We start from the raw sequence: 26,084 nt of genomic DNA on the forward strand, positions 1-26,084 counted from the left end.
TTCTCCAGTGGCAGAAGCTGCATTTAAAATCACAGGTGCTTGAGGGAGACCAGTGCAGAGCCACAAAGATGATTAAGGGAATGGAACATCTCTCTTATGAGGAGATACTTCACTGAGAGAGTGATTGGACACTGGAATGGGCTGCCCGAGGAGGTGGTGGAGTCGCCGTCCCTGGGGCTGTTCAAGGCAAGGTTGGACGTGGCACTTGGTGCCATGGTCTAGCCTTGAGCTCTGTGGTAAAGGGTTGGACTTGATGATCTGTGAGGTCCCTTCCAACCCTGATGATACTGTGATACTGTGTGTGATACTGAGGGACCTGAGGCACTTTAGCTTGGAGAAGAGAAGACTCTCGGGGTGACCTTATTAATGTTTATAAATATGTAGAGAATGGAGCCAGGCTCCTCTTGGTGATGCCCAATGACAAGACAAAGGGCAATGGGTGGATGTTGAGGCATAGGAAGTTTCATGTAAACATGTGGAGGATTTTTTTTCCCTGTGAGTGAGACAGGCTGCCATGGGGGACACAGTCTCAAGTTGTGCCGGGGGAGGTCTAGGCTGGATGTTAGGAGGAAGTTCTTCCTAGAGAGAGTGATTGGCATTGGAATGGGCTGCCCAGGGAGGTGGTGGAGTCGCCATCCCTGGAGGTGTTCAAGCAAAGCCTGGCTGAGGCACTTAGTGCCATGGTCTAGTTGATTGGACTGAGCTCGGTGCTAGGTTGGCCTGGATGATCTTGGAGGTCTCTTCCAAGCTGATTGATTCTGTGATTGTGGAGTCTCCCTCGCTGGAGATATTCGAAACCTGCCTGGTTGCATTCCTGTGTGATGTGGTGTAGGTGATGCTGCTCTGGCAGAGGAGTTTGACTAGCTGATCTTTCCAAGTGCCTTCCAGCCCCTGACATTCCGTGGTTCTGTGATCTCTCCATGAGTGACCTGGGCGGGCAGCTCTGGGGCATCTCATTTGCTAACTGGCTGGGGTGGGTTTCTTAAAAGGCAGCAGATGCAGGCGGCATGTACAGCCCTCTCGAGAAGGATGCCTGTGCGTCCACGACGCTGTGGTGTGCAGGGAAGCAGCCCCGGCGCTGGAGCTGGAGCTGAGGCAGTGCGGAGCAAGCGCAAGGAGCGCAGTGGAGTGCCGGCTCGCAGTGCTGTGCGCGGTGCTGCTGGCGCCTGCCTCGCAGCGGGAGAGCAGCTGCCGCTGCCAGCTGTGCAAATCCTTCCCTCTTGCTGACAGTGCAGACCTTTGTGTTTCGGGCTCAGGGGCCAACGCTGCGGTGTGCATGTGCAGGTTATTTCACAGTATCACCAAGGTTGGAAGAGACCTCACAGATCATCAAGTCCAACCCTTTACCACAATTCTCAAGGCTAGACCATGGCACCAAGTGCCCCGTCCAATCTTTACTGCAGTCCTTGCAGTGCTCATCTAGACACAGCATTTCCATACAGCTTCTTAAAAGCTCTGATAATTTACGGCACTGCTGTGATGGTTTGCGGGTTACCTGTTCCCCCCACACTTAAGAAAAGCACCCAGACTAGACTCAGACGAGCTGGGAATTAGAATGAAGCTTTATATTTACAGCTTAGCACAATACACAAGCAGGTATTTACAATCTATACAGCGGTAGACAGAAATACACAAGTTTTAAAAGGCAATACAGGAACATAACAGCTCTCCCAGAAACTGGAGTCCCCAGGAGGGGCTCCCAACCACCCTTCCACCTCCTTTCCACCCCTCGACCTTATCCCAGACTTTACGTTCAAGGTGAGTCTGGAGAATCAGCCAGGGGGGTTAGGAAGCAGAAGGGTTAGACAGCAGGTTAGGGAGAAAAGTGCAGGCAGCCAGAGCCAGAGAGCAACTGTGTTATCTGTGTTTGTGTTCTTGTTCTTACACATCTCAGCAAGCCTATGAGTGAAGTAGACACCACCACTGTTTCCTTTTCACAGCCTATCATCTAATTCTTCTCACCAAAACATTCCAGCTAGCTTCAAACTAGCACAACTGCCTAGAAAATATGCAAGGGTCTGTGTCCTTGCTTTCAAAGTAACCACATGCCTTCATCCGTGGTGTTTTGGAATTGATTCCTTTTCAACACCCTGAAGCACTTGGTTGTTAACAGATTTGGTAGGTAAAATTGGTTACTGAGTGGGTCAGTTCCTGTTTCAGGTATTTTATAGTGTCATCTGTTTATAATGGAAGGTAACATCTATTTCTTAAATCCATCTCTTTCCCACTGTCTGAGAGCAAATAATGAACTGAGTCCATTGCTGAAGTGTAGGGTAGTAATCAAAGCTATCCCCTAATTGCAGATTTACACTTAACATCATAAAACATCTCTGTGCCAAAGAGTGATCCTGCAAATTAGTGATGAACCAAGCAGCTGCAGAACACAAGTTCAGCATTGCTCTGACTCAGGTGCTTTGCTTCTGCAGCCTAAGAGGTGCTGCTCATACCAAGGGTTAGCCCCAGCACTGCACCATGCTTTGTAGGCAAGCTCCCAAGTCATTGCATCTCTTCATTACAGTATAATCCTTCCTACAGTCTTGTAGTGATCGAGTTTTAAAATCCAGGTGGTGCTGGGTTTTGTGCTTACTTTAAAAAGTCAAGACAAAAGGGAAAAAACCCTGCACTAAATCTATTAACCAAATGGAAGTTAGAACTTCAAAGACAGGTCCTGTTCTCAGCAGCAGGAGCAGAGTCAACAAGTGGCAAAAGTAAGAGTGAAGTAGTGTTGTAACTTAAACATTTTAAGTTTTATACTGTGATGGTTTGGGTGTTCCCTGCCCCCCCACAGTGTGGAAAATCACCTAGACTCGACTCAGCAGCTCTGGAAATTGAATGAAGCTTTATATTTACAGCTTGGCACAATCTACAAGCAGATTCTGGGCCCCTCAATTCAAGAAAGATGTTGAGGTGCTGGAACATGTCCAGAGAAGGGCAACAAAGCTGGTGAGGGGCCTGGAGCACAAATCCTATGAGGAGAGGTTGAGGGAGCTGGGCCTGTTTAGCCTGGAGAAGAGGAGGCTCAGGGGTGATCTTATTACTGTCTACAACTACCTGAAGGGACATTGTAGCCAGGTGGGGGGTGGCCTCTTCTCCCAGGCAACCAGCAATAGAACAAGGGGACACAGTTTCAAGTTGTGCCAGGGTAGGTGTAGGCTGGATATTAGGAAGAAGTTCTTCATAGAGAGAGTGATTGGCATTGGAATGGGCTGCCCAGGGAGGTGGTGGAGGCACCATCCCTGGGAGTCTTCAAGAAAAGACTGGATGAGGCACTTAGTGCCATGGTCTAGTTGACTGGATAGGGCTGGGTGCTAGGTTGGCCTGGATGATCTTGGAGGTCTCTTCCAACCTGGTTGATTCTATGATTCTATGATTTTATACAGTTATAGACAGAAATATACAAGGTAAAAGGTAATACAGAAACACAACAGCCCTCCCAGAAACCTGAGTCCCCAGGAGGGGCTCCCAACCACCCTTCCACCTTCTTCCCACTCCTCTCCCTTACCTTATGTTTAAAGTAGTTTGGAGGGTCGGCCAGGGGGGGTTAGGAGTCAGATGGATTAGTCACATAGATTGCAGGTTAGGTTAGAGAAGTTCAGCTCAAAGCCCCAACAGTGACTCTGTAATCTATATTTGTGTTCTTATTCTTATACATCTCAGCAAGCCTATGAGTGCAGTAGACATCACCATTGTTTCCTTTACACAGCCTGTAATCTAATTCTTCTCACCAACAACATTCTAGCTAGGCTCAAACTAGCACATACACACTGTGGTGTTTTATTGTCTCTGCTTTATACTTCTGTGTGAGGGCACACAGGTTTATGAGTCATGCCATATGATCTCTTTTCTAATGGCTCCTAAAAGATATGTGTGCTCTAGAATATCATGAGTAAAACAACTCTGCAGGATGCTTGCATTAAACTTCAAACCAGTTCTGCCTGCATTTTGTCCAGCGTGGAAGCTCATCCTGCACCTCTAAAATGCCACTTTTGAGACTAGTGTGAAGCTGTGTGCCTAATTTCCACTGTTGTCCTGTTGAGAAAGTCCATCAGTACTGGAGGTACTAGGTCCTATGCAGCTGTTGACTGCAAGTATGGAGGGTAGGGAAAGAAGGGGGACCAGTACCTTTCTATCCCCTCCCTGTTTTCAAGTAATATATGCAGGGAGAGAGGACTTTTAAGAGGCTGGATGTGTCCATGGGTAGTGGCTTCCCCTTAGAGAACTCAAGGTTTAAGCCTCACCTTGCTTGCCCTCCATCCCCACTACTTTCTTAAGATGCAGATCTAGAAGAACCTAGCTAAGAGAAATGTAAGTAGAGCATCTCAGCACAAGCAAGCAGAAAGCAATCACTTAACTGACAGGGAGGCAGACAAATTATAGCATTTGCAAAACCAGTGCCTTTTAGAGACAGCACTTCATAGACCAGCTGCCACAGTCAGGTCCGAGCTGCCTTAAGGGATTAGTTTAAACATCTGCTAGCAGACCAAACTCTATTCTGCCCTCTCCAGAAGTGGAGTACCAAGCAAGCTCACAGCACATTAGCCAGACTGCTTTGGCCTCTTAACAAAGCAGCCCAGGATTTCTCTTTTTAATCAGTTGAAAGAGTTAAAAGGTTGGCGAAACAGCTTAGTGGCACAGTCACACTAGAGACAACTGCAGCTGTGAAAAGGCTGCGTGAAGAAACAGGATGATTGTGGTGTGCTGTAAGAAATAATTTTCCTGTTGACTGTGTTTTTAAACAGGAAGCTGAGGAACAAAGCAGCATTGGTCTGGGTGCCCTTTCTTTTTGTTTAATGGGCTTCAGATTTCAAGTGTCACATTTAGGATAAGAAGATCGGGGAAAGATAGGGCTCTGTGCAGCTGTGTGTAACTGAGAGCTAGAAATGCAGAAGGCAGAAATGTAACCGAATTCAAGGAGCTCCCCTGGACGTGCAGCTGGTTGCTTCCCTCGAGAACTCAGTCCGTTGCGCAGTAACACGCCAGAGAACTGCCAGGAGCCGGCCAGTCCCTTCGCAGGGCTCTGCGGCTGTGTGTGTGTGCTCGCACAGAGCTGCTTCCTCTCCCTCAGTCACTCTGTCTGTGCCTGCACCACCTTCCCCTCGGCTCTGCTTGCTCTTTTGCAGTAACCGGAAAGAGAAACAGTTGCTGCAGTGAGAAGAAAACCTGCAAACGGCAGAGAAAATGGTAGTGCCTCACTCCACTTTGAACTCTGTTTTTCTCTAGGCAGTCAGCCAGAGCTAGGCGTGATGTGCCTGACTCCTTTCCAAGCCCTTTCCAAGCCCTTTCCTCACAACAGATTTTAGACACATTCCATTAAAGTCTTATTTCAGAGAAGCTTTATTTTGAGGAGATAGGTCAGCAGGTTTTTAATTTGGGTCTGTATCTGTGTTTCAATTGTTGGGTAGTGTGAGCATCTGACAAGGTAAATCTGTGCTTCTAACTGGCTTTTCCTCATAGACACCACGGATCATCTCAGAACCATTACAGGTTTTATAGGTGGTGACTCACCTCAAGCCTTCACTCCAAATGATGTTTTGTTCCGTCCAGAACATTTTCATAACGCTCATTTAAACTGTAAAGGGTACTGTACCCAGCCTGAAATTGATTTGGCAGATGCTGTGCTATTACAGTTCTTCTTGGCTTTAGCAAAAACAGTTAAGTGACTTAAAGTAAGAACTGTGTATTCTTGTCAACATCTGCCCAGGGACCACAGCAATCAGCCTGGGCTTCTCTCGGGAATAACCCTTAGAATCGTAGAATCAACCAGGTTGGAAGAGACCTCCAAGATCATCCAGTCCAACCTCTCACCCAGCCCCATCCAATCAACTAGACCATGGCACTAAGTGCCTCAACCAGGTTTTTCTTGAACACCTCCAGGGACGGCGACTCCACCACCTCCCTGGGCACCTCCTCTTAGAACTGGCCTAGGTTGGAATTTCTCCTTGAGGTGTGGAAAAGCAGGAGCCTGGTCTCCAGCCTGGGAAATGCTGAGCTTTGGCAGTAAGGCTTTTCCCTCTGCAGCAGCTTGTGGCTGAGAGGATGTGCTGCCTGCTTGTGCTTCCACCTCTGGGAAATGCAGACTGTGACTCTGTGTTGCTCTCGAGAAGGAGGAAGGTGCATTCGGAGGTGATGATGGAGCATGGAGTCTTCAGAGCAAGGAGGGAGAAAGGAAGAAGCATGACTCTTTCCCAAAATAGGAGGGATCTGCCAGTAATTTAAGGGCTTTGAAAGGTCAGCATCTCTTCCTATGATCTTGAACAGATGATACCTTCTTGAAGTAGGGGTTGGTGGTATACTTATGCAATTATCTCCAAGTACTTCAACAGAAAGAAGATTGTTGGACTAAACAGAGTTAGTTTTTGTTAGGGCATTTTTATGCATTGCCATACAAATGTATGGATTGTGCACTTGTGCAAAACTGGGTGCGTGTGTCTGTCGGTTTGTATGGCAGTGGGGAAGATGTAGGGAGCCCCTGTTTAAGGATGCAGCTGGCTTCCATACAATGAAACACAAAGTGCTTTTTACAGAGTGTTCAGGTAATGCAGCAAATAAACCTGTTAGCTGCAAGTATGGTTTTTAGCTGACTAGAAATTTAGTTAGTAAATAATCTCTGGGCCTTGTCTGTCTCTGTGTTTTACTGTGCAGGTTTCTTAGCAAGACCAGAGAGAGCTCAGCCCTCCACCATGCCTGTGCCTCCCCCTCCAGCTCCCCCTCCTCCCCCAACACTGGCGTTGGTAAGTTTTACAAGAGGTAAATACACCATGTATACACTGTCCTCTGTTGCTGCTTGTCATACTGAACAGGACACCCAGAGGCACTGAGGCATCAGTGAGGGTATGCATGTCATTTGGGGAAAGGTCTCCAACATTTTGTTTACAGCTGGTAGTTGATCCTACGAACAGGATCATCATTTCCATTCCTTTGCAGTGCCCATCTGAATGTCACTAGCAGTGTTGACTCTCCATCTTCCTCCTACACTGGAGTTTTATCTGGTGTAGAGTCCTGGGTAGAGAGGCACAGTTCCTCAACAGCTTATCAAAGACAGGGGAATCAAAATCTTGCTTCTCCCTTGCCCATCTCCAGCCACGTACCCCTACCTTCTCCCTTGTTGTATTCTAGTACTTACCTGACCTGAGTTAGGAAAAAAAACAATCCTATTGTTTACATTTGGTAAGGATCATTTTAGCCAGCATAGCTCCCCCAGCTGGCCTGTGGCTATCAGGTCACTGGATGCACTGCTGCCACAGTGTGGTTGGTGAGACTACTTAAGTCAGCGTGAGTTGGAATAGAGCTTTTGCTGTGTTTGCTCTCCAACAATGAGTCACATCACTGACAAGGAAGAAAAGGCTTTTTGAAATGCTGTTGTAAAGGACTTGGATATTCTTGTTGCAAACCCCTAGCTGATTACACAACTAGATTGGGCTCTGCTGCTGAAGAGTCTTTCCCTTATTTTCCACCACAAGCAAGATAAACACTCTCTGCTTGGTTCCTCCATAGCAAGTCTCACCACCTTTCAGGAAATTTCCATAACACTGATAAAGTTAGGAAGCTTTTCAGCAACCACTATTTGCTAGAAGAAATAACTATATATACATAGGTATATATGTGTGTGTTTGGGGGAGGGGGGATGGCTCTCCTTTGCAAAACAAAATACAAACTGAAAAGAGAGGACTATTGGGACCAACCTTATGCATCAAAGACCCTTATTTGGTCTCTATGAAGAGGTATACATTGTTGAAGTGGTGATGGACATTTTAAAGTATTTCTATCAAAACTAAAATAGCAGATAAAAGTCCATCTGTCTTCTGATTTATCCAGAATTTGTATATTAAGAGTTTTCACTACAGCTGTCAAGAATGTCACCTTTTTGTGTAGCCTATTCTTGTTTGGTCTTCAGAACAGCAATTGGACACAAATGTGCCTTGCCTTTAAAAGATAGAGTCATAGAATCAACCAGGTTGGAAGAGACCTCCAAGATCATCCAGTCCAACCTATCCCCCAGCCCTAGCCAATCAGCTAGACCATGGCACTAAGTGCCTCAGCCAGGCTTTGCTTGAACACCTCCAGGGACGGTGACTCCACCACCTCCCCGGGCAGCCCATTCCAATGGGAAATCACTCTCTCTGTGAAGAACTTCCTCCTAAAAGGAAGAAGATCAGATTCTAAATCCTAAGTTTAAAAAAAAATGCTAATCACATAGAAGTGTTCTGTTTCTGGTGGTTAGTGTGGGTTAGAATAGCAGCCTTGTTTTGGACCTCAAGTCAGTAATAATACAAACTACCTATGACATCATCCAGAGAAGCAGAGAGGGCATGCTACCCACTCCAGTGCTGTTAAACCAGCAATTGAGGTCTCAAGTAACTACCACATTTGAGCAGAACTTTGTCACTGGAAGTTGAGGTTTATTCTGCCACTTGACTTTTATTTTTCAGGCAAATACTGAAAAGCCATCCTTAAGCAGGTCAGAACAAGCAGGACGAAATGCCCTACTCTCTGATATCACCAAAGGGAAAAAGCTGAAGAAGACTGTTACTAATGACAGAAGTGCCCCAATTCTAGACAGTAAGTATGATTCTGCATGCCAGAGTTTCTGTGAATGGTTCTGCAGATCTGAATGCAGAGTATTAGTTTATATACCATTAGAGGAACTGACATGAAAGATGTAGGTAAAATAAAATGTCCAGAAGATTGCATGCATGAAAATAAATGCTGTTCATGTGCTAGTTTGAGCCTAGCTGGGATATTTTGGTGAGAAGAATTAGATTACAGGCTGTGAAAAGGAAACAGTGGTGATGTCTACTTCACTCATAGGCTTGCTGAGATGTATAAGAACAAGAACACAAACACAGATAAAGGAGTCACTGTTGGGGCTTTGGGCTGAGCTTCTCTCTCTAACCTAACCTGCCATCTATGTGACTAATCTATCTGATTCCTAACCCCCCTGGCCGACCCTCCAAGCTACTTTAAACATAAGGCAAGATATAGGGTAAGGGAGAGGAGTGGGAAGAAGGTGGAAGGGTGGTTGAGAGCCCCTCCTGGGGACTCAAGTTTCTGGGAGGGCTGTTGTGTTTCTGTATTACCTTTTACCTTGTATATTTCTGTCTATAACTGTATATACTGTAAATATCTGCTTGTAGATTGTGCTAAGCTGTAAACATAAAGCTTCATTCTTTAGGGTAATGCCCAAACCATCACAGTTCATCATGGGTTGAGTCACTGAGAAATTAAGTACTGTTTATGAAATGCAAGTGTTATTTTGTTTGCTTACTCTTATTTTCTTGTTTGCTTAAATCAAAACGCTATGCAAACTGTAATAGGAGCTCTGCTGAGGAGCTGCAGCAGATCAAGCAAATAAAAGCTCTGTCAGAACTGAGAAGAGCACAGAGAAGAACATGGAATTTCACCTTCTACTTTTGCATAAGTAGTGCTAAAGTAAAAGCATCCCTGGAACAGCACCATTTGCTGTAGTGACCCCAGGACCACTTAGAGCAAAACCAGAGGCAGAAGCTACAGCCACACTTGTGTGTCACTCTGCTGCTGGCAGTTTTGCCACTCCTGGAGTGACTCAGAGGTGTTATCCCTTGGGCTGAGCCTTGCTGCTCAGCCTGCCCAGTGGTGCTTTGGCAAAGGGCAGCAGCTCCACTCACCTGAATCGAGACAAGGTCTCTGTCCGGCTGTGCTGCTGCTGTTTCACTGTGCATCTCAGCAGGTGCAGAGAAGAGGCTAAAAAAGCCTGGGCAGCAAAGGTTTTGGGTGCTATGCTGGACATAGTCCTCACCAACAAGGAGGAGCTGGTGAGTGAAGCAAAGCTGAAGAGTTGCCTTGGCTACAGTGACCGTGAAATGGTAAAGTTTAAGATCCTCAGGACATCAAGGAGAGTGCATAGCAAACTCACTGCTCTGGACTTCAGAAGAGCAGACTTCAATTTCTTCAGGGACCTCCTTGGTAGGGTGTCATGGGAAAAAGCCCTGGAAGGAAGAGGGAGGCCCAAGAAAGCTGATCAATGTTCAAGGATCACGTCCTCCAGGCCCAGAAGCAACACATCCCAAAAAAGTGGAAGGCAGGTAAGAACACCAGGAGGCCTGCATGGATGAATAGAGAGCTCCTGGACACACTTAGATGCAAGAAGAAAGCCTACAGAGAGTGGAAGCACAGACAGGTAACCTGGGACAAATTCAAAGGAACTGCTCATGCAGCCAGAGCTCAGGTTAGGAAAGCTAAAGCACAGCTGGAATTGAATCTGGCTAGGGATGGTAAGGGGAACAGGAAGAATTTCTTCAGGTATATTAGCGAGAAAAGGAGAAGTTGGGAGAATGTGGGATGCTTCCAGAAAGGAAATGGAGAGCTGGTGACAAAGGATATGGATAAGGCTGAGATGCTCAATGACTTCTTTGCCTCAGCCTTCAATGGCAATGGCTCCGACCACAATGTCCAAGTCCCAGAGGGCAAAAGTAAGGACTGGGAGAAGGAAGATCTGCCCAGTCTAACTGAAGACCATGTTGGTGAGCACCTAAAGGATCTGAATGTGCACAAGTCCATGGGGCCTGTGGGATCCACCCACCGGTCCTGAGGGAACTGGCAGATGAAGTTGCTAAACCACTGTCCATCATATTTGAAAGGTCCTGGCAGACTGGTGAAGTTCCTGCTGACTGGAAAAGGGCAAACATAGCACCCAGCTTCAAGAAGATAAAAAGGACGACTCCAGAAACTACAGAGCAGTCAGTCTCACCTCAGTGCCTGGCAAGATCATGGAGCAGATCCTCCTGAAGGCTCTGCTAAGGCAAATGGAGAACAAAGCAGAGGTGATTGGTGGTAACCAGCAATGGCTTCACCAAGGGCAAATCATGACTGACAAATTTAGTGGCTTTTTATGATGAAGTCACAGCAACAGTGGACAAGGGAAGGGCAACTGATGTCATCTACCTGGAGCTGAGTAAGGCATTTGACTTGACATCCTGGTCACCAGACTGGAAAAACACAGACTTGATGGGTGGAGCACTGCTGGATAAGGAATTGCTGAATGGTTGCACACAGAGAGTGGTGATCAACAGCACAATGTCCACCTGGAGACCAGTGCCAAGTGGCATCCCTCAGGGGTCAGTGCTGCCACCAGTGCTGTTTAACATCTTTGTCAGCAACATAGACAGAGGGATCGAGTGCACCCTCAGCAAGTTTGCAGATGACACCAAGCTGCGTGGCACAGTCAAGGATCCATCCAGAGAGATGGGCCCAGGCCAACCTCATGACATTCAACAAGGCCAAGTGTAAGGTCCTGCACCTGGGTTGGCGCAATCCCAAGCACAACTCCAGGCTGGGTGGCAAATGGCTGGAGAGCAGCCCTGAGGAAAAGGACCTGGGGGTCTGGGTTGATGAAAAGCTCAACATGAGCTGGCAGCGTGCACGTGCAGCCCAGACAGCAACCATGTCCTGGGCTGCATCAAGAGCAGTGTGGCCAGCAGGGCAAGGGAGGTGATTCTCCTCCTTTACTCTGCTCTTGTCAGACCCCACCTGTGCAGTGTGCGCAGTTCTGGAGCAAGTCCAGAGGAGGCCATGAAGATGCTCAGAGGGCTGGAGCAGCTCTGCTATGAGGACAGGCTACAAGATTTGGGGCTCTTCAATCTGGAGAAGAGAAGGCTTTGAGGAGACCTTATAGTGGCCTCCCAGTATCTGGAATATCCAGGTCTTGTAATGATAGGATGAGGGGTAATGGGTTTAATCTGGCAGAGCAGAGGTTTAAACTAGATGTTAGGAAGAAGTTCTTTACAGTGAAGGTGATGAAACACTGGAACGGGTTGCCCAGGGAGGTTGTGGGTGCTTCCTCCCTGGAGGTGTTCAAGGCTAGGTTAGATGAGGCCTTGAGTGACCTGTTCTAGTGGGAGATGTCCCTGCCTATGGTGGGGAGTTGGAACTAGATGATATTTGAGGTCCCTTCCAACCTAAACCATTCTATGATTCTATGAAGACAGAACAGAAACAGGAGAAGAGCGAGAAAGAGTCTGATGCTTCAGAAGAAAAGTGTTTATTGTCTCAGGAGAGAAGACACATCTACAGCCTGATCACTAAACATGATACAATTCACTCCAGGCCTGGCCATGCAGTTAAAGACTGGACTATGATAGGAAGATGATGAGGAAAGAAGGAAATGTCCGAAGGAGTGTGGCATAATAATAATGCTGTTCTGCAGTCAGCGAGGTGTTTAGATAGTTGAGTACTGTCCCTGAAAGCAGTTACGTGTTCCAGCTATTGTAATGAGCTGGAGAAAAGCATTAGGAGGAGTTAAGGGAGAGGTAAACAACCAGATTGAAATGATGCATTCCATTATCTTGTTTACATGAATTAACAAATCATGACGAAAGACTAAACCATAGTAGCAGCATTTCTCCACAGGCTCACACCCTATGTGAGTCAGAGCTGAACTGACCTAACATGCTTACGGAAAGAGAAGGATGATGTGAAACATTCCCTCATGAACACAATTCTTCCCCCTTTTTTTTCTGGGTGGCATTATTAGAAGCGCTTTTGATCTACAGGTTTTAATTACTTGAAAGTCAGCAAAATTTTCACCCACCCAAAGTTGTGGAAGTAGAGATAACAAGAAGTGAAGCAACTGATTTTCAGCCATGTAGCCCACGATTTGAGAGCCAATCTCCACGGACATCCCAAGCTGTTGGCCACCTGGTTTTGTAGTGATCCTCTGAACAGGGCTCTTCCCTGTATTTGTTGTTGTGGAAACACTTTCATTGTACTTTTAGCATCTCAGTGTTGTTATAGCAGAAATATTTACACTAGAGGGAACTTGGAGAGGAAGAAAGGGGAGGGTTGAGGCAGCTGATAAAACTAATTCCTGCCTATTGGAAATATTAGCAGCTAATAGTCCTGTCATCATATTTCTGGGCCTATAGGAAAGTAATGAGAAAAGTAATCTAACTTTTTCTTGCAAAGCTTTGTTTAAATATGTTGCAACATCATCAATAGTGACAGAGTTCTGTCCATTCTCATCTCCAGAGATACCTCCAAGAGGAAAGACACCTTTGTCTTCCTCTTTCCTTCATATTCCATGAGATTGCCCTGTCTCACAGTTTGCACGTGGAGACATGGAGGGGAAGGATAAGAGCACAAAGGTGTGAAGAAATGGAAAGCAGATACAAAAACACTGATAAAAACATCATATACTTAGTTCCAATTTGTCCATAGTGGTAGTTTTTCTCTGGTTTCCAGTCCAGAGCAGACTAAAGAAAAGTGATGACTTAATAAAACACAGTGGATACGTTTATTGCACCACTTCTTCCATGGTGAAACAGCAGTGGTGACAGTAGCTATGATGATCCAACATGAACAAAGACTTGTGTGTTTTGAAAGCTTGTCCATTTTTCCCTAGCTACAAGCGTTGCTCTAATGAAAGAGATGACTTTGCAGGATCAGTCTTGCTTCTCTGCCTAACATGGGGGATTTTTTTATTCCCAACAGAGCCCAAAGGACCTGGTGGAGGTAGCAGCGGTGGCTTTGGAGGAGGTGGTAGTGGTGGCAGCGGCGGGGGTTTTGGTGGTGGTGGACCACCTGGTCTTGGAGGCCTTTTTCAAGCAGGAATGCCAAAGCTCAGATCTGCTGCAAGTCGAGATGCAGGTAAGAAATACCTTTCAATTCCAGTGTGAAAAAGTAAATGACATTCTTTAAAACCCTTGTAGCACTGCAATAAATTACCTGCTGGGATTGAAAAGAAGTCTTCAAGTACCTGAGGCTCTTAGGAAGTGTCATTTTCAGCTTGAGTATTGTTTTACTCTTAACACCAACGTTTTATGAGGGAGAAGTGAGACTCTCCACCCTTCCTTATAGTTATTAATGAAAAGTAAAGATCTCAGCAGTATTCAGTTGCCACCTGCAGAGTGTATCCAGGCAGACTAGGTTGCGCCTTAGCTGTGGGTATGCAGGACCAGAGGGAAGCTTAAGGGAATTCCAGATTAATTCTTTCTTGTGCCCCAGGAAAAAGGATCTGCTTTCCAGAAGGAACATACATCTGCATCAGCTCCACAACTGCATGTCTTGCCGTTTAGAGAGCGCATGAAGCATCCCAGCTGGCTGATACCCACACCACAGTTGTAGGCTTGTCAGAGGCATGCACTGTATTCTTCTGGCTGGAAAACAGCTGCCTGAAGCCTTTGTGCCCCTCAAAATGAAGGAGAGGAGCTCTAGGGTCAGTTACTTTTGTAAAGTTGTGGACATAGGATTTCACATTTGTTGAAGGAGGACTGGGCACCAGGGGTTATAAGGTATTACGAACCTTACAGGGTTTATAGAGGAACATAATTTTTCCAGCACCTGTGTACAAAACAGCCTCTCAGAGCTGGTATCTTCTAATCTGTCATAGTCTATTTTGGGAACTTGTATTAATGCAAAAGTTCTTGACATCACAGAATAGTATTTCTTCAGCTGTAAAGGCTGGCTGCCTTCTTCCTGATGTGCACCAGTACACGCTTAGGGAACAGCTAACAGAAACAGCCGAAAATAGCCTTTTGTCAGACAAAGCTAAGAAGTATTTCTTTGCTTTCATCTTTCACCATTTCTTCCCTCCCTGTGTTACTGCTGGTTGGGTGGTGGCTGCATCAGTGGTGTTACCTTGCAGCCGCTTTGGTCTTTGACGAGTCGTCCCTGATAAGCATTACCAGAATGTCACCTGCTACTCTGGACCAGCTTCCCTATCTTGTCAAAACTGCAGCTCTGCTCCTGGATGCCAGGCCCAGGGGATGGCATTCCCCGTGCCAAGGCTGACCCCTTAGAATCGTAGAATGGTTTAGGTTGGAAGGGACCTCAAGGATCATCCAGTTCCAACCCCCTGACACAGGCAGGGACACCTCTCACTAGAGCAGGTTACTCAAAGCCTCATCCAACCTGGCCTTGAGCACCTCCAGGGAGGGAGCATCCACAGCCTCCCTGGGCAACCTTTGCCAGTGTTTCACCACCCTCACTGTAAAGAACTTCTTCTAACGTCCTTAGGATGCAACGTGTTCGGAAGTGCCCCTCTGATGGGTTTTTATGTCCTCTCCCGTACCCGCAGATGCCGGGGCAAGCCGCCCGCCCGCCCTGCCGCCCGGAGGGCGCTCCGCAGCCGCCAAGCCCTTCTCTCCGCCGAGCGGCTCTCCGCGCTTCCCGGGGTCGCTCTCGGCGCCGCGGACCCCTGCTCCCGAGCCACAGAGGAGTCGCATGCCGCCGCCGAGGCCCGACGTGGGCACCAAGCCCGAGGCCGTGCCGCCGCCGGTACCGAGCACGCCCCGGCCCATCGCCTCCAGCCTGCACAACAGAGGCTCGCCGCCCGTGCCGGGAGTGAACCGACAGCCCAGCCTGGGCCCTTCGCCGCCGCCCTTCCTGGGCAGCCGGAGCGCGGGGTCGTCCGGGCCACTGCGGCAGACGGGCCCCAGCGCGGCATCCCCCTTCGCCGGCCGGCCGCCACTGCCGCCCACCCCGGGCCGGCCGGCTGAGGACAAGCCTCCGCCCCCGCCGCCCCCCGCCGGCCACAGGTCGCCCGCCGCCCGGGAGCCGGCGCTGCCTCCGCTGCCACCGCAGAACACCAAGCCGCCTGTGCCCTCTGCCCCCCGGCCCACCGGCGGCGCCCCGGCGCCCCCACCTCCCCCTAGCCGGCCGGGGCCGCCCCCTGTCCCGCCTGTCCCGGGCGGCAGCGACGAGATGCCGCGACTGCCCCAGAGGAACATCTCGCTGGGGTCCTCCTCGTCGCCCGGCAGCGGGGGCGGCCGCTCCGGACCCCTGCCGCCCCCGCCCAGCGAGAGGCCTCCGCCGCCCGTCAGAGATCCCCCAAGCCGATCAGGTAGGGATCCGTGGGCTGAGGGTCCAGAGCTTTGCCGGGGGCTGAGCAGGTGGGCCGGGGGGGGTGAAGTGCGATGGCCGTGCTCCCTGAAGCATAACCCCAAATCGTCAGGCACCCTGCCCTGCCTCAGTCCTGCCGCTACTCCACCTGCTGTGACCCAGAAGCACAGAAGCGTTTCAGCTGGCGAGATCATCAGATCCAACCACCAACTGTCAGGTCTGGTGCTAAACCATGTCCCTTAGCACCACACTATGCATCTTTTAAACACCTCCAGGGACAAGGATTCAATGACCACCTCCCTGGGGAGCCTGTCCCAGTGTTTTGTAACACTTTTAGTGAAGAATTTTCTTCTAACATCCAATCTAAACCTCCGCAGGTGCATCTTGAGGCCTTTTCCTCTCGTCCTAGCATTTGTAACTAAGGAGAAGAGACCAACAAAGGAGACTACAGTCTCCTTTTGAGTAACTGTAGAGAGCAAGAAAGTCTCTCCTCAGCCTCCTCCAGGCTAAACAGCCCCAGTTCCCTCAGCTGCACCTCTTAAGACGTGTTCACCAGTTTCATTGCCCTTCTTTGCACCCCCTCCAAGACCTTAATGTCTTTCTTGTAGTGAGAGGCTCAAAACTGAACACACTACTCAAGATGTGGGCTCACCAGTGCTGAGTATAGCAGCACAATCGCTTCCCTACTCCTGCTGGCCACACTGTTCCTGATGCAGGCCAGGATGCTGTTGGCTTTCTTGGCCACCTGGGCACTCTGCTGGCTCATGTCTGTCAACCAACAGCCCCAGGTCTTTCTCTACTGGGCAGCTCTCCAGTGACTATTCCCCAAGCCTGTAGCATTGCGTGGGGTTGTTGTGACCCAAGTGCAGCGCTTGGCCTTGCTGAACCTTATACAGTTGGCCTCAGCCAAACTCACTCAGGCAACACTCAATCCCCTCATCCAGGTCACTGAGAAAGATATTAAAGAGAACTGGCCCAAATTCCAGGCCTTGGGAAACATCATCTGTGACTAGCCACCGACTGGATTTAACTCCATTCACTACCGCCCTTTGGGCCTGGCAGTCCAGCCAAGTTTTGCCCCAGTGAGGCACCCACACATCCAAGCCATGAGCAGCCAGTTTCTTGAGAACAGTGCTGTGGGAGACAGTGTCAAAGTCTCTACTAAAAGTGCACGTAAGCAGCATCCACAGTCTTTCCCTCATCCACTAGGCAGGTCAGCTTGCTGTAGAAAGAGATCAGGTTTGTCAAGCAGGACCTGCTCCTCATGAACCCTTCTGGTTGGGCCTGATCACCTAGTTGCACTGCATGTGCAGGGCACTCAAGATGATCTGCTCCACAATCACACCTGGCACAGAGGTCAAACTGACAGGTCTGTAGTTCCCCAGTTCCTCCTTCTGGCCCTTCTTTTAGATAGCCATCACATCTTGACTGAGGGCAAGTCCTAGAATGGAGTGAATACATCAGTGGACAGGGGAAGGGCAATGGATGTCATCTATCTGGACTTCTACAAGGTGTTTGACATGGTCCCCCACAGCACCTTTCTAAGCTGGAGACATATGGATTCAATGGGTGGACTGTTCAGTGGACAAGGAAATGGATGAATGGTCACATGCAGAGGGTGGTGGTCAATAGCTCATTGTCTGGGTGGAGGTGGGTGACAAGTGGTGTCCCTCAGGGGTCTGTACTGGGACTACTGCTGTTTGATATTTTCATCACTGATATAAACAGTGAGATTGAGTGCACCCTCAGTATGTTTGCAGCTGGCACCAAGCTGAATGGTGCAGTTAATATGCCAGAGGGACAGGATTTCATCTGGAGGGACCTGGACAAACTGAAGGACTCAGTTGAACCTCATGAGGTCAAACAAGGCCAAGTGCAAAGTCCTGCACCTGAGTCAGGCTGGAGGATGAGGTGATAGAGAGCAGCTCTGCAGAAAGGCACTTGGGCTTACTGGTTAATGAGAAGCTAGACATGAGCCAACAATGCATACTTGCAGCCCAGAAGGCCAGCCACATACTGGGTTGCATCAAAAGAAGTGTGGCCAGCTAATTGAGGGAAGTGATTCTGCTGCTCTACTCCACTCTGGTGAGACCTCACGTGGAGTACTGTGGGGCCCTCAACACAGGAAGGACATGGACCTGACGGAGAGAGTCTAGAGGAGGGCCAGGAAGATGGTCTGAGGGCTGGAGCACCTCTCCTACAAAGGCAGGCAGAGAGAGATGTTTTGCCTGGAGAATGCTCTGGGAATACCTTTTAGTGGCCTTCCAGTGCCTGAAGGGGGCCTACAGGAAAGCTGGAGAGGGCCTATTTACAAAGGTGTGTAGATTGCTTGTAGGACAAGGGACAATGATTTTAAACTTGAGAAGGGTGGGTTTAGTTTGGACATTAGGAAGAAGTTATTTACTATGAAAGGTGGAGCACTGAAACAGGTTGTCAAGAAAGGTAGTGGAGGCCCCATCCCTGAAGACATTCAAGGCCAGGCTTGATGGGGCCCTGAGCAACCTAATCTAGGTGGGATGTTCCTGTTTACTGGAAGAGGATTGGACTATATGACCTCTAAAGGTCTCTTCCAACCCAGTACATTCTGTAATTCTATTGTATGATGTACGAGATGGATGCAGAAGGAGCACCACTGGATGGCTTCAGCTGGAGCATCCCTTTTTCACCCTGTGCAATGCACAGAAGGGCTGGAGGAGCAGGATGTAGCATGGGGTAGGGCCCTCTCTGCCAGCCATCACCACATAGGCACATGCTATGCACAGGCAGCAAATGGTGCTGGTAGGCACAAGGGATTCTGCAGTTGGCAATGAAGGCTTATGAGTGTCATGGTGGCTTAAGGACAGTCACCAGCCTGCTCACATGGACTTTTACAGATCTTGGCAGCCTATTCATTATAATTACTGTAATTCAAAAGGGTTGCAAACAAGGGGTTTCCCCATTATGTTCTTTGATGCAAAGGTGTCTAGATTCTGATAGGTGACAACATTTGTTCTCCTGAGTCAACCAGAACGAGTTAATGGTGACATTGTTGTGTATAGAGGTTTGCAAAACCTGACCTTCTACGTGCTGGGAGACATGAACACTTACAGCCAAATTCAAATCATTTTAATAAAAGACCTAGTCAGGGGTTGTTAAATAGAATGGTAGTAGCTACAGTGTGACTCATTGTTGCTATTTACCATATTCAAATGAGACTAAAAATAGAATCACCTCTTTTGAGTTATTTTATGATCTACTTTGTCCTTTTTGACAACTATTCATAACTTTTAAGAATTGCACATTATAACTTAGTTCTCTTAATATCTGTTGGTTCTCCCTTAGGAGATAAGAGAATTTGGGCACAAACAGCCAGGCCCTGTAAAAATGAGAAGGGAGAAGCATTGCACAGAAGGCAACACTGGAAAGCTTATAGAATTACTTTTCATTTTATCCTTTGGAATAAAAATTTGGAATAGTCTCAAACCCACCTGGTCCTGAACAATAGAGATGAATGGCATGAAAGCTCACACAGGTGACAGCCATCTGTGTTGCTTTCCAGCTCCTTGAAGCAGCCTGGATTTCCTGTAGCACAGCACCTGCAGCAGCCATGCAGCTACAGAAAATACTGGCCCTGAAATGGTGTTCTGTGGAGCTGGTTGCCAGCCAAAGGATGGCACATTGCCAGCCAAAAGGATGGCACAATGCCAGCGCAGCCTGCAGTAAATAAATGGGAGAAATCTTGTCATGTTTGACTGGGAGCATGGGTCAAAGATGCAGAGAGTATCTGCAGTTACTCACATGATTCAATTTTTCCATGGTGGCCTCTGCTTCTACTGTTGCTTTCCTGGTTGGCTCTTGTCATAAGCAGATTGGTTTAGTAAATTGGTAGTACCTTTCTACTGGCTCAACAAACAGAAGGAAGTTGTAGCAATCAATTATAAATGTAAGTACTCCTGTTTTGCAGCAGTTCAATATGCATGATGTGGTTCAGAGAGAAGGTGAGCAAAACTATTCTGAAAGTCACTAAATGCTTCTCTTTCTTAGAAACCATTTCCTGAAGGCAAATTGTAAAAAAAAGTGGGGGGAAAAAAAGGTTTTAAAGAACAAAAAACTCACTCCAAGTACAGAATGTTTCTTGAAGCATTTGCAATACTTGTTGCTGGAGACATAATATCTGCTACTCTCTTTTTCAAAGTGTACATCTGTAACTAAATTTCATCAGGTCTAAGGAAGCATTTCATTAAAGTGATCATAATTTTGAGTTGCCCAACTGTGTCTAACAGAGGTAGCAAGACCTTTAAATAGGCATAGCCTTGTGCACCCTCTGCTTCATTTCCTAACTGTGAGTACCTATCTTCTGGCAGCAGCAGCAGCTTTTTCTTGCCTTTACATACCTGCTGCTCTTGGAGAAGCACCCTTCCTCTGCCCTCAGGAGAACCCTGGTCCTGTGTTATGTGGTTTGTGCCTCATATTTGATCTGTCATGTCACCACACCAGTTAGCTCTCATACACAGACACTGGAAATGCCAGTCTACGTGTGAGGTCTGGTCTGTTTTCAGTTTAGCAGGAGGTGGCTGTGCTCCAGCTACTGAAAAACCTGGCATACAGCATATATGTTTATAAATGAGCTAACTGATGCCATGCCGCTTAACGCTGCTGCTCTTGGGCTGAATTTCTCTGTGCACCGCTGCAGATTCTGGCTGTGACACCCAGAGAAGACCACCTTTATGGACAAAGATACTCTGAACCTCTTCTGCTACATGTCCTCTTGCCTTTGCAACAGTACATGGAAGGAAATGGGCTATGGTTTGCATCTCCACAGTACCCTGAATTCCATCTGTAACCCAGCAGTGAGCAACATAATTTAGAATGGATTTGAGGACCAGCACCTATCTCAAGGGTGTTTTCCAACTGGAATGTTTCTGTGATTCTGTAGCTGAGGGAAATATAAACACTTGAGATGTATTTCTGCACAGATGGGCCCTGCTCCCCTGAGCTCCCTAGAGAGCCCTGAAGAGCAAAGAAGTCTGTGTCAAGGGCTATTTCCCCTCAGGGTCAAAGTTCTCAGGTTTAGTGAACCCTCTCCCATTTATTAATGGAAGGCTGTGGAATGCAGGCAGCAGCTTATCACCAGCAGAATAACCCTTGATGCAATTGCATGTTTGTTTCCCTCTTGTCTTGCTCCAGGCCCCCTCCCACCACCTCCTCCCATAAGCAGGAATGGAAGCACTTCAAGAGCTTTGCCTGCTGCTCCCCAGCTGCCATCCCGGGCAGGGCTGGACAACCAGAGAGGTGGACCCCGACCACCACTTCCTCCTGACCGGCCAGGCTCAGCAGCACCACCGCCACCACCACCACCTTCCTCAGCTATCAGAAATGGTTTCCAGGACCTAGGCGATGGTAAGTCCTCCTCCCAGTTGTTTGCCTTTGACAAGGACTGTATGGTGGCTTTTGGCCTTAATAAGTCACAAAAGGTTTTGTTTCTAGTGCAGACCTTTGGTTTCTTACCAACAGAAGTGTCATTTCAGTCTCAGTTAACCCTGCTAGTTAAGAATGGAGGAAATATGCCATGCATTGAGCAGAAGTGCAAAGACATCAGAACAGTCTTCAAAAACAACCCTTTGGAAAACAGTCTGAAAAAAAACAAACTTATTTACCTTGCTTTACTTTGCTACAATACAAAAATAAGGCTTAAAGGGATCATTCTGACTATGATTTCCAACCATAACTGCATTTTAGGATAGAATCATAGAATCAACCAGGTTGGAAGAGTCCAACCTATTACCCAGCCCCAGCCAATCAACTGAACCATGGCACTAAGTGCCTCACCCAGGCTTTTCTTGAACACCTCCAGGAACAGCAACTCCACCACCTCCCTGGGCAGCCCATTACAATGGCAAATCACTCTCTCTGGGAAGAACTTCCTCCTAACACCCAGCATAGACCTCCCCTGGCACAACTTGAGACTGTGTCCTCTTGTTCTGTTGCTGGTTGCCTGGGAGAAGAGACCAACCCCCACCTGGCTACAGCCTCCCTTCAGGTAGTTGTAGACAGCAATGAGGTCAACTCTGAGCCTCTTCTTCTCCAGGCTAAACAACCCCAGCTCCCTCAGCCTCTCCTCATAGGGCTGTGTGCCAAGCCTCTCACCAGCTTTGTTGCACTTCTCTGGACATATTCCAATATCTCAACATCTAACTGAAAAACAGATGAGAGAAGAGACTGTCAGAACACTGCTGAAAAGCTCAAGTATCTCACTTTTTGTTAGTGCTTATTGAAAGACACAGTCCAGGACTGCTGTTTTAAAGGTTCATTGTGATTCTCTTCTTAATTACTTAGTATTTGCCAAGGATAGATAAACCTTTCAGCTAATTATGAAAGGCTAAAACTGTATTTATGGCATTTGTAATGTTAGGAAAAGCAAGCAGAGAATAAAATTGTAACTCATGCTTTTGAAGGATCTTCACACATCAGATAACACAGGTGGGTCACAAGCACATTTTTTCCTGCCCTAGTCATTTGCAGGGTTCAGAAAACACACTGGTTTCTGATTGCAGCCACTGGGAGTACACACAGGAAAACTGGATCACAGCAAATAGCCACATGTACAACTGCCAGGCAGAACTTACTCAGACGTTCATTACGTTATGCAATAAGATACAACAACATTGCAAGAAAGTTATGGTTGCAAAGTCCTGAAGCAACCAAGTGAAGAAATGACAGTTTAAGACATCCCACACTTTCCTCCTGGGGCTTTTCAATTCGAGTGCAGAACAGAACTTCATAAGCTTTTCCTATTATTTTGATGAGGAAAATTATCAGCTTACTTTATTCCTTAGAATCCTGCAGACTCAATAAGAACATCAGAAGTGTCTTGGTAATCTCAATCTGCTGATGTAGTTTGTCATTTTTGATACTAGTCATAGAATCAGTCCGGGTTGGAAGGGACCACAAGGATCATCCAGTTCCAACGCCCCTGCCATGGGCTGGGACACCCTACCCTAGATCAGGCTGCCCACAGCCTCATCCAGCCTGGCCTTAAACATCTCCAGGGATGGGGCCTCAACCGCCTCCCCGGGCAACCTATTCCAGGCTCTCACCACTCTCATGCTGAACAATTTCCTCCTCACATCCAGTCTGAATCTCCCCACCTTCAGCTTTGCTCCATTCCCCCCCAGTCCTGTCCCTACTTGACAGCCTAAAAAGTCCCTCCCCAGCTTTTTTGTAGCCCCCCTTCAGTTACTGGAAGGCCACAAGAAGGTCACCTGGGAGCCTTCTCTCCTCCAGACTGAACAGCCTCAACTCTTTCAGTCTGTCCTCATAGGAGTGGTGCTCCAGCCCTCTGATTATCATTGTGGCCCTTCTCTGGATATACTCCAGCATCTCCACATCCTTCTTGTAATCGGAACTCCAGAACTGGACGCAGTACTCCAGGTGAGGTCTCACCACAGTGGAGCAGAGGGGGAGAATCACCTCCCTTGACCTGCTGGCTACACTTCTGCTGATACAGCCCAGGATCTGGGCTCATACAGGTTCCTTTGCCATCATAGATTTTGTCATAATAGCCTCAAGTTTTCTTTTTCCTTTATAAAAATTGAGAAAGGGAAAACACCTATAAAGGTCAATGTGCTTTTAGTGATGCTCTTGAGCTCTGTATCAACAAAATGTGAGTATCAGAAAATTCTACACTCGGGAGAAAAATGGTCTTCTGAATTAGGAAATGCTGTGTGTTTTGGGTAACATATATATATATGTATCTGTCTGTCTGTGGTGTTAAAAAAGTGGATCTGTTATGTGTAGATGGGAACATAGCACTTATTTCAGTGGAATTATGTCCATTTTCTTTCTCTGTGATTTTGTGTTAAATTAGCTAAGTGAGCTGTTGAAGGTAACAATAATTTTCATTCTCTTTCATCTTCTTTCCTGACTTCCCAATAGGATGCTGGTTGAGTACTCAGCTCTGCAAACATTTTGCAATATAAAACATTTATTAAACATATTAATGTCAATATACTTTCCTGAAGTTGTGCCACAAAGCTGAGTAAATGGCATGGATTATTTTTCAGATGAATGGGAAAGCAGATTTTCTTTTCATCCTATATCTGATTTGCCACCCCCGGAGCCATATGTACCCATGAACAGAAGTTATCCCAGTAAACTAGCAAGAAGTGAAAGCAGAGGTAAGTTTGTTCCACCACTGCTGTTGCTGTTTCAGCGTATCATCCTAAAAACAATACATATGGGGAACAGACTCAATGCTGAGGTTTCAAAACTTCTCAGAATAACAGCCTCATCACCCCCACCGCACAGAAAATGCCAAATGCAGGTTCATGTGCACAATGCCTCTTAAACTTGTATTTGAGATGTAATTGTTTAGGTTTTTAGCTGGAACATGTATTGAAAGAGACCACCTTTGCTATCATTGTCAGTCCTGCTGCTGCAGGCAGCCAGAACCACAAAATCTCCTAGGGCTTCTGCCTCATTTCCCATCTAAATTCATGCACAACTCATTTATTCTTTTGCAAACATCATCCTTGAGTTTAGTTATCCTCCCTCCTGGGTGAGGTAAACCCCTAATATTTTTAATGACAACAGTCACATCCTCTTCTCAGTTTTTATTTTTCTGGAATGATTAAATTGTGATCTCCATTTCCAGGCTCTATGCTCCAATCATCAGGGTTGTGTACACATTTCAGTTTTGTTTTGTCTTTTCTAATCAGTGTTTCATGCTGTTTCAGTTCTGGTCTCAACCATGTCTTCTACAGCAGCGTCAATGTTTCTTGTCTTCATTAGTGATATTACCTGATACTCTCAAGGATCAATGTACTTCTTTCACAACCAGTGACATTGGTGGCTCATAGTTATCCTGTAATCGTCGGCACACTCAGATGTTTCTCTGTCTCACCTGTTCTCAAATGAGGTTTTGGTTTGGAGCAGAAATTCTTGTTAGTCTCTGACCCTTCACTTTGCCCTGTTAGCTTTCATCCTGCTGGTATTACACCACAAAGAAAGGCAAAGTAATATATGCAGGTTTATGTGTCCTTCCATGAGTTTACAATGGAAATCTTCATATAGGAAAAACTGCAAAGACCTTTGAAATGTTGCTGTACTAAGAGCTTGCCACTTTCATTGGAATTTGTGTGTGTCAGGTAGCACTGAGAAGGTTTGCATTTGCATAAAATAGTAAGGCTAACAACCTATCAATCTAGTTCTGAGAAGTTTTGATGATGTTTAATAAGCTAACTGGAAGCTCTACAAAGATTTTTTTTTTTTTAGTAAAATAGGGGGGGGAAAAAACCCAAAACCCAGATCTTTACCAGTCGCTGAACTAATGGATTGGATGTAAGCTCCCACTTTAAAAGGAACCAAGAGGAGTAACACAAAAAATACTTCCTTTCTCTTTTAGGTGGCTCTGGTCGAAAAGAAAGAGGTGCTCCCCCACTTCCACCTATACCAAGGTGAAATGGATTCTGGCCCATCTTTGGGCAACATCTGCTTTCAAGTTTTCTTCAAGTCAGCTCTCCTGTCCACATCATTGGAACGTTGTCTGCTTTGCTTTATTTCTACTTCTAACTTGTCAGGTGGAACAAACTTCAGTGTCTCTTACAGAGTGCAGCTTATGAACTATAATTGCTCAAAGCTATAAATTTTATTTGCTTATACTTCAGGCTGTCATGAAAGGCATTTTGTGGACCATACACAACATACATTTATCATGCTTACTGTGTCCAGCCATGTCTTCTTGAAAGCTCCAGAGGTTTACTGGCTTTGAATTTAATGAGAGCTAGAACAAAGCTGTTATCATTCCCTTTGGGTACACTGGCTGTGTTATTTGCATGAAAAAGTAAAATCTCTTTTCTGTTTAAAAAACAGTTGCTGAGGAAAACCCTGTAGCCAAGAGTTCTCTGGATCCTTCTTTGCATGCCTACACTCATCCCATTTGCTTATGTAAGCCATAGACGTACGACATGGTGACCAAGAGTTAAAGCTTTTCACTTCACCTTAATCATGCAAATCTTATTTAAAAAAAATAAGTAGCACATCTTGGCCCCAGGATGAAGTGTGGCTGGTCTTGATTTTAATCTGTGAAGAATCTTGCAAAGAAAAGCACAAGTGAAGAATTTGTCATCATAAAAATACCCTTTTCTAAAAAAAACCTTTAATCTCTCTTTCCTTGTTTTTAAACAGTGTTATGCTTTTAGTCACCTAATTCTTTCCTACTCTGGTGTGTACCAACCCACAGTCATCTGTGTCCTGTGTTGTTTTAATGCCCTCTATCTGTGACTTCATGCAAA

The 26,084-nt window shown here is 46.8% G+C and overlaps 1 protein-coding gene across 5 annotated transcripts in view; it reads left to right on the plus strand.

Moving 5' to 3' along the window:
• WIPF1 (WAS/WASL interacting protein family member 1) overlaps positions 1 to 25,659 on the plus strand; it is a 73,269-nt gene extending 47,610 nt beyond the window's left edge. For 3 of the 5 annotated variants that reach the window (XM_064162345.1, XM_064162352.1, XM_064162334.1), the window contains exons 3-9: positions 6,643 to 6,731; positions 8,430 to 8,559; positions 13,465 to 13,620; positions 15,050 to 15,814; positions 20,980 to 21,192; positions 23,856 to 23,969; positions 25,196 to 25,659. In XM_064162345.1, coding sequence (XP_064018415.1) covers positions 6,681 to 6,731; positions 8,430 to 8,559; positions 13,465 to 13,620; positions 15,050 to 15,814; positions 20,980 to 21,192; positions 23,856 to 23,969; positions 25,196 to 25,251 — 1,485 coding nt within the window. In that variant the 5' untranslated portion in view covers positions 6,643 to 6,680 and the 3' untranslated portion in view covers positions 25,252 to 25,659. Of the gene's footprint in view, positions 1 to 6,642; positions 6,732 to 8,429; positions 8,560 to 13,464; positions 13,621 to 15,049; positions 15,815 to 19,134; positions 19,585 to 20,485; positions 20,871 to 20,979; positions 21,193 to 23,855; positions 23,970 to 25,195 lie in introns of those variants that run through there. The other 2 variants (XM_064162370.1, XM_064162362.1) reach the window with 2 other exon arrangements.
• Positions 25,660 to 26,084: the final 425 nt, after the last annotated feature.

Source organism: Pogoniulus pusillus, chromosome 2 (assembly GCF_015220805.1).
Source record: "Pogoniulus pusillus isolate bPogPus1 chromosome 2, bPogPus1.pri, whole genome shotgun sequence".
Taxonomy (NCBI): domain Eukaryota; kingdom Metazoa; phylum Chordata; class Aves; order Piciformes; family Lybiidae; genus Pogoniulus; species Pogoniulus pusillus.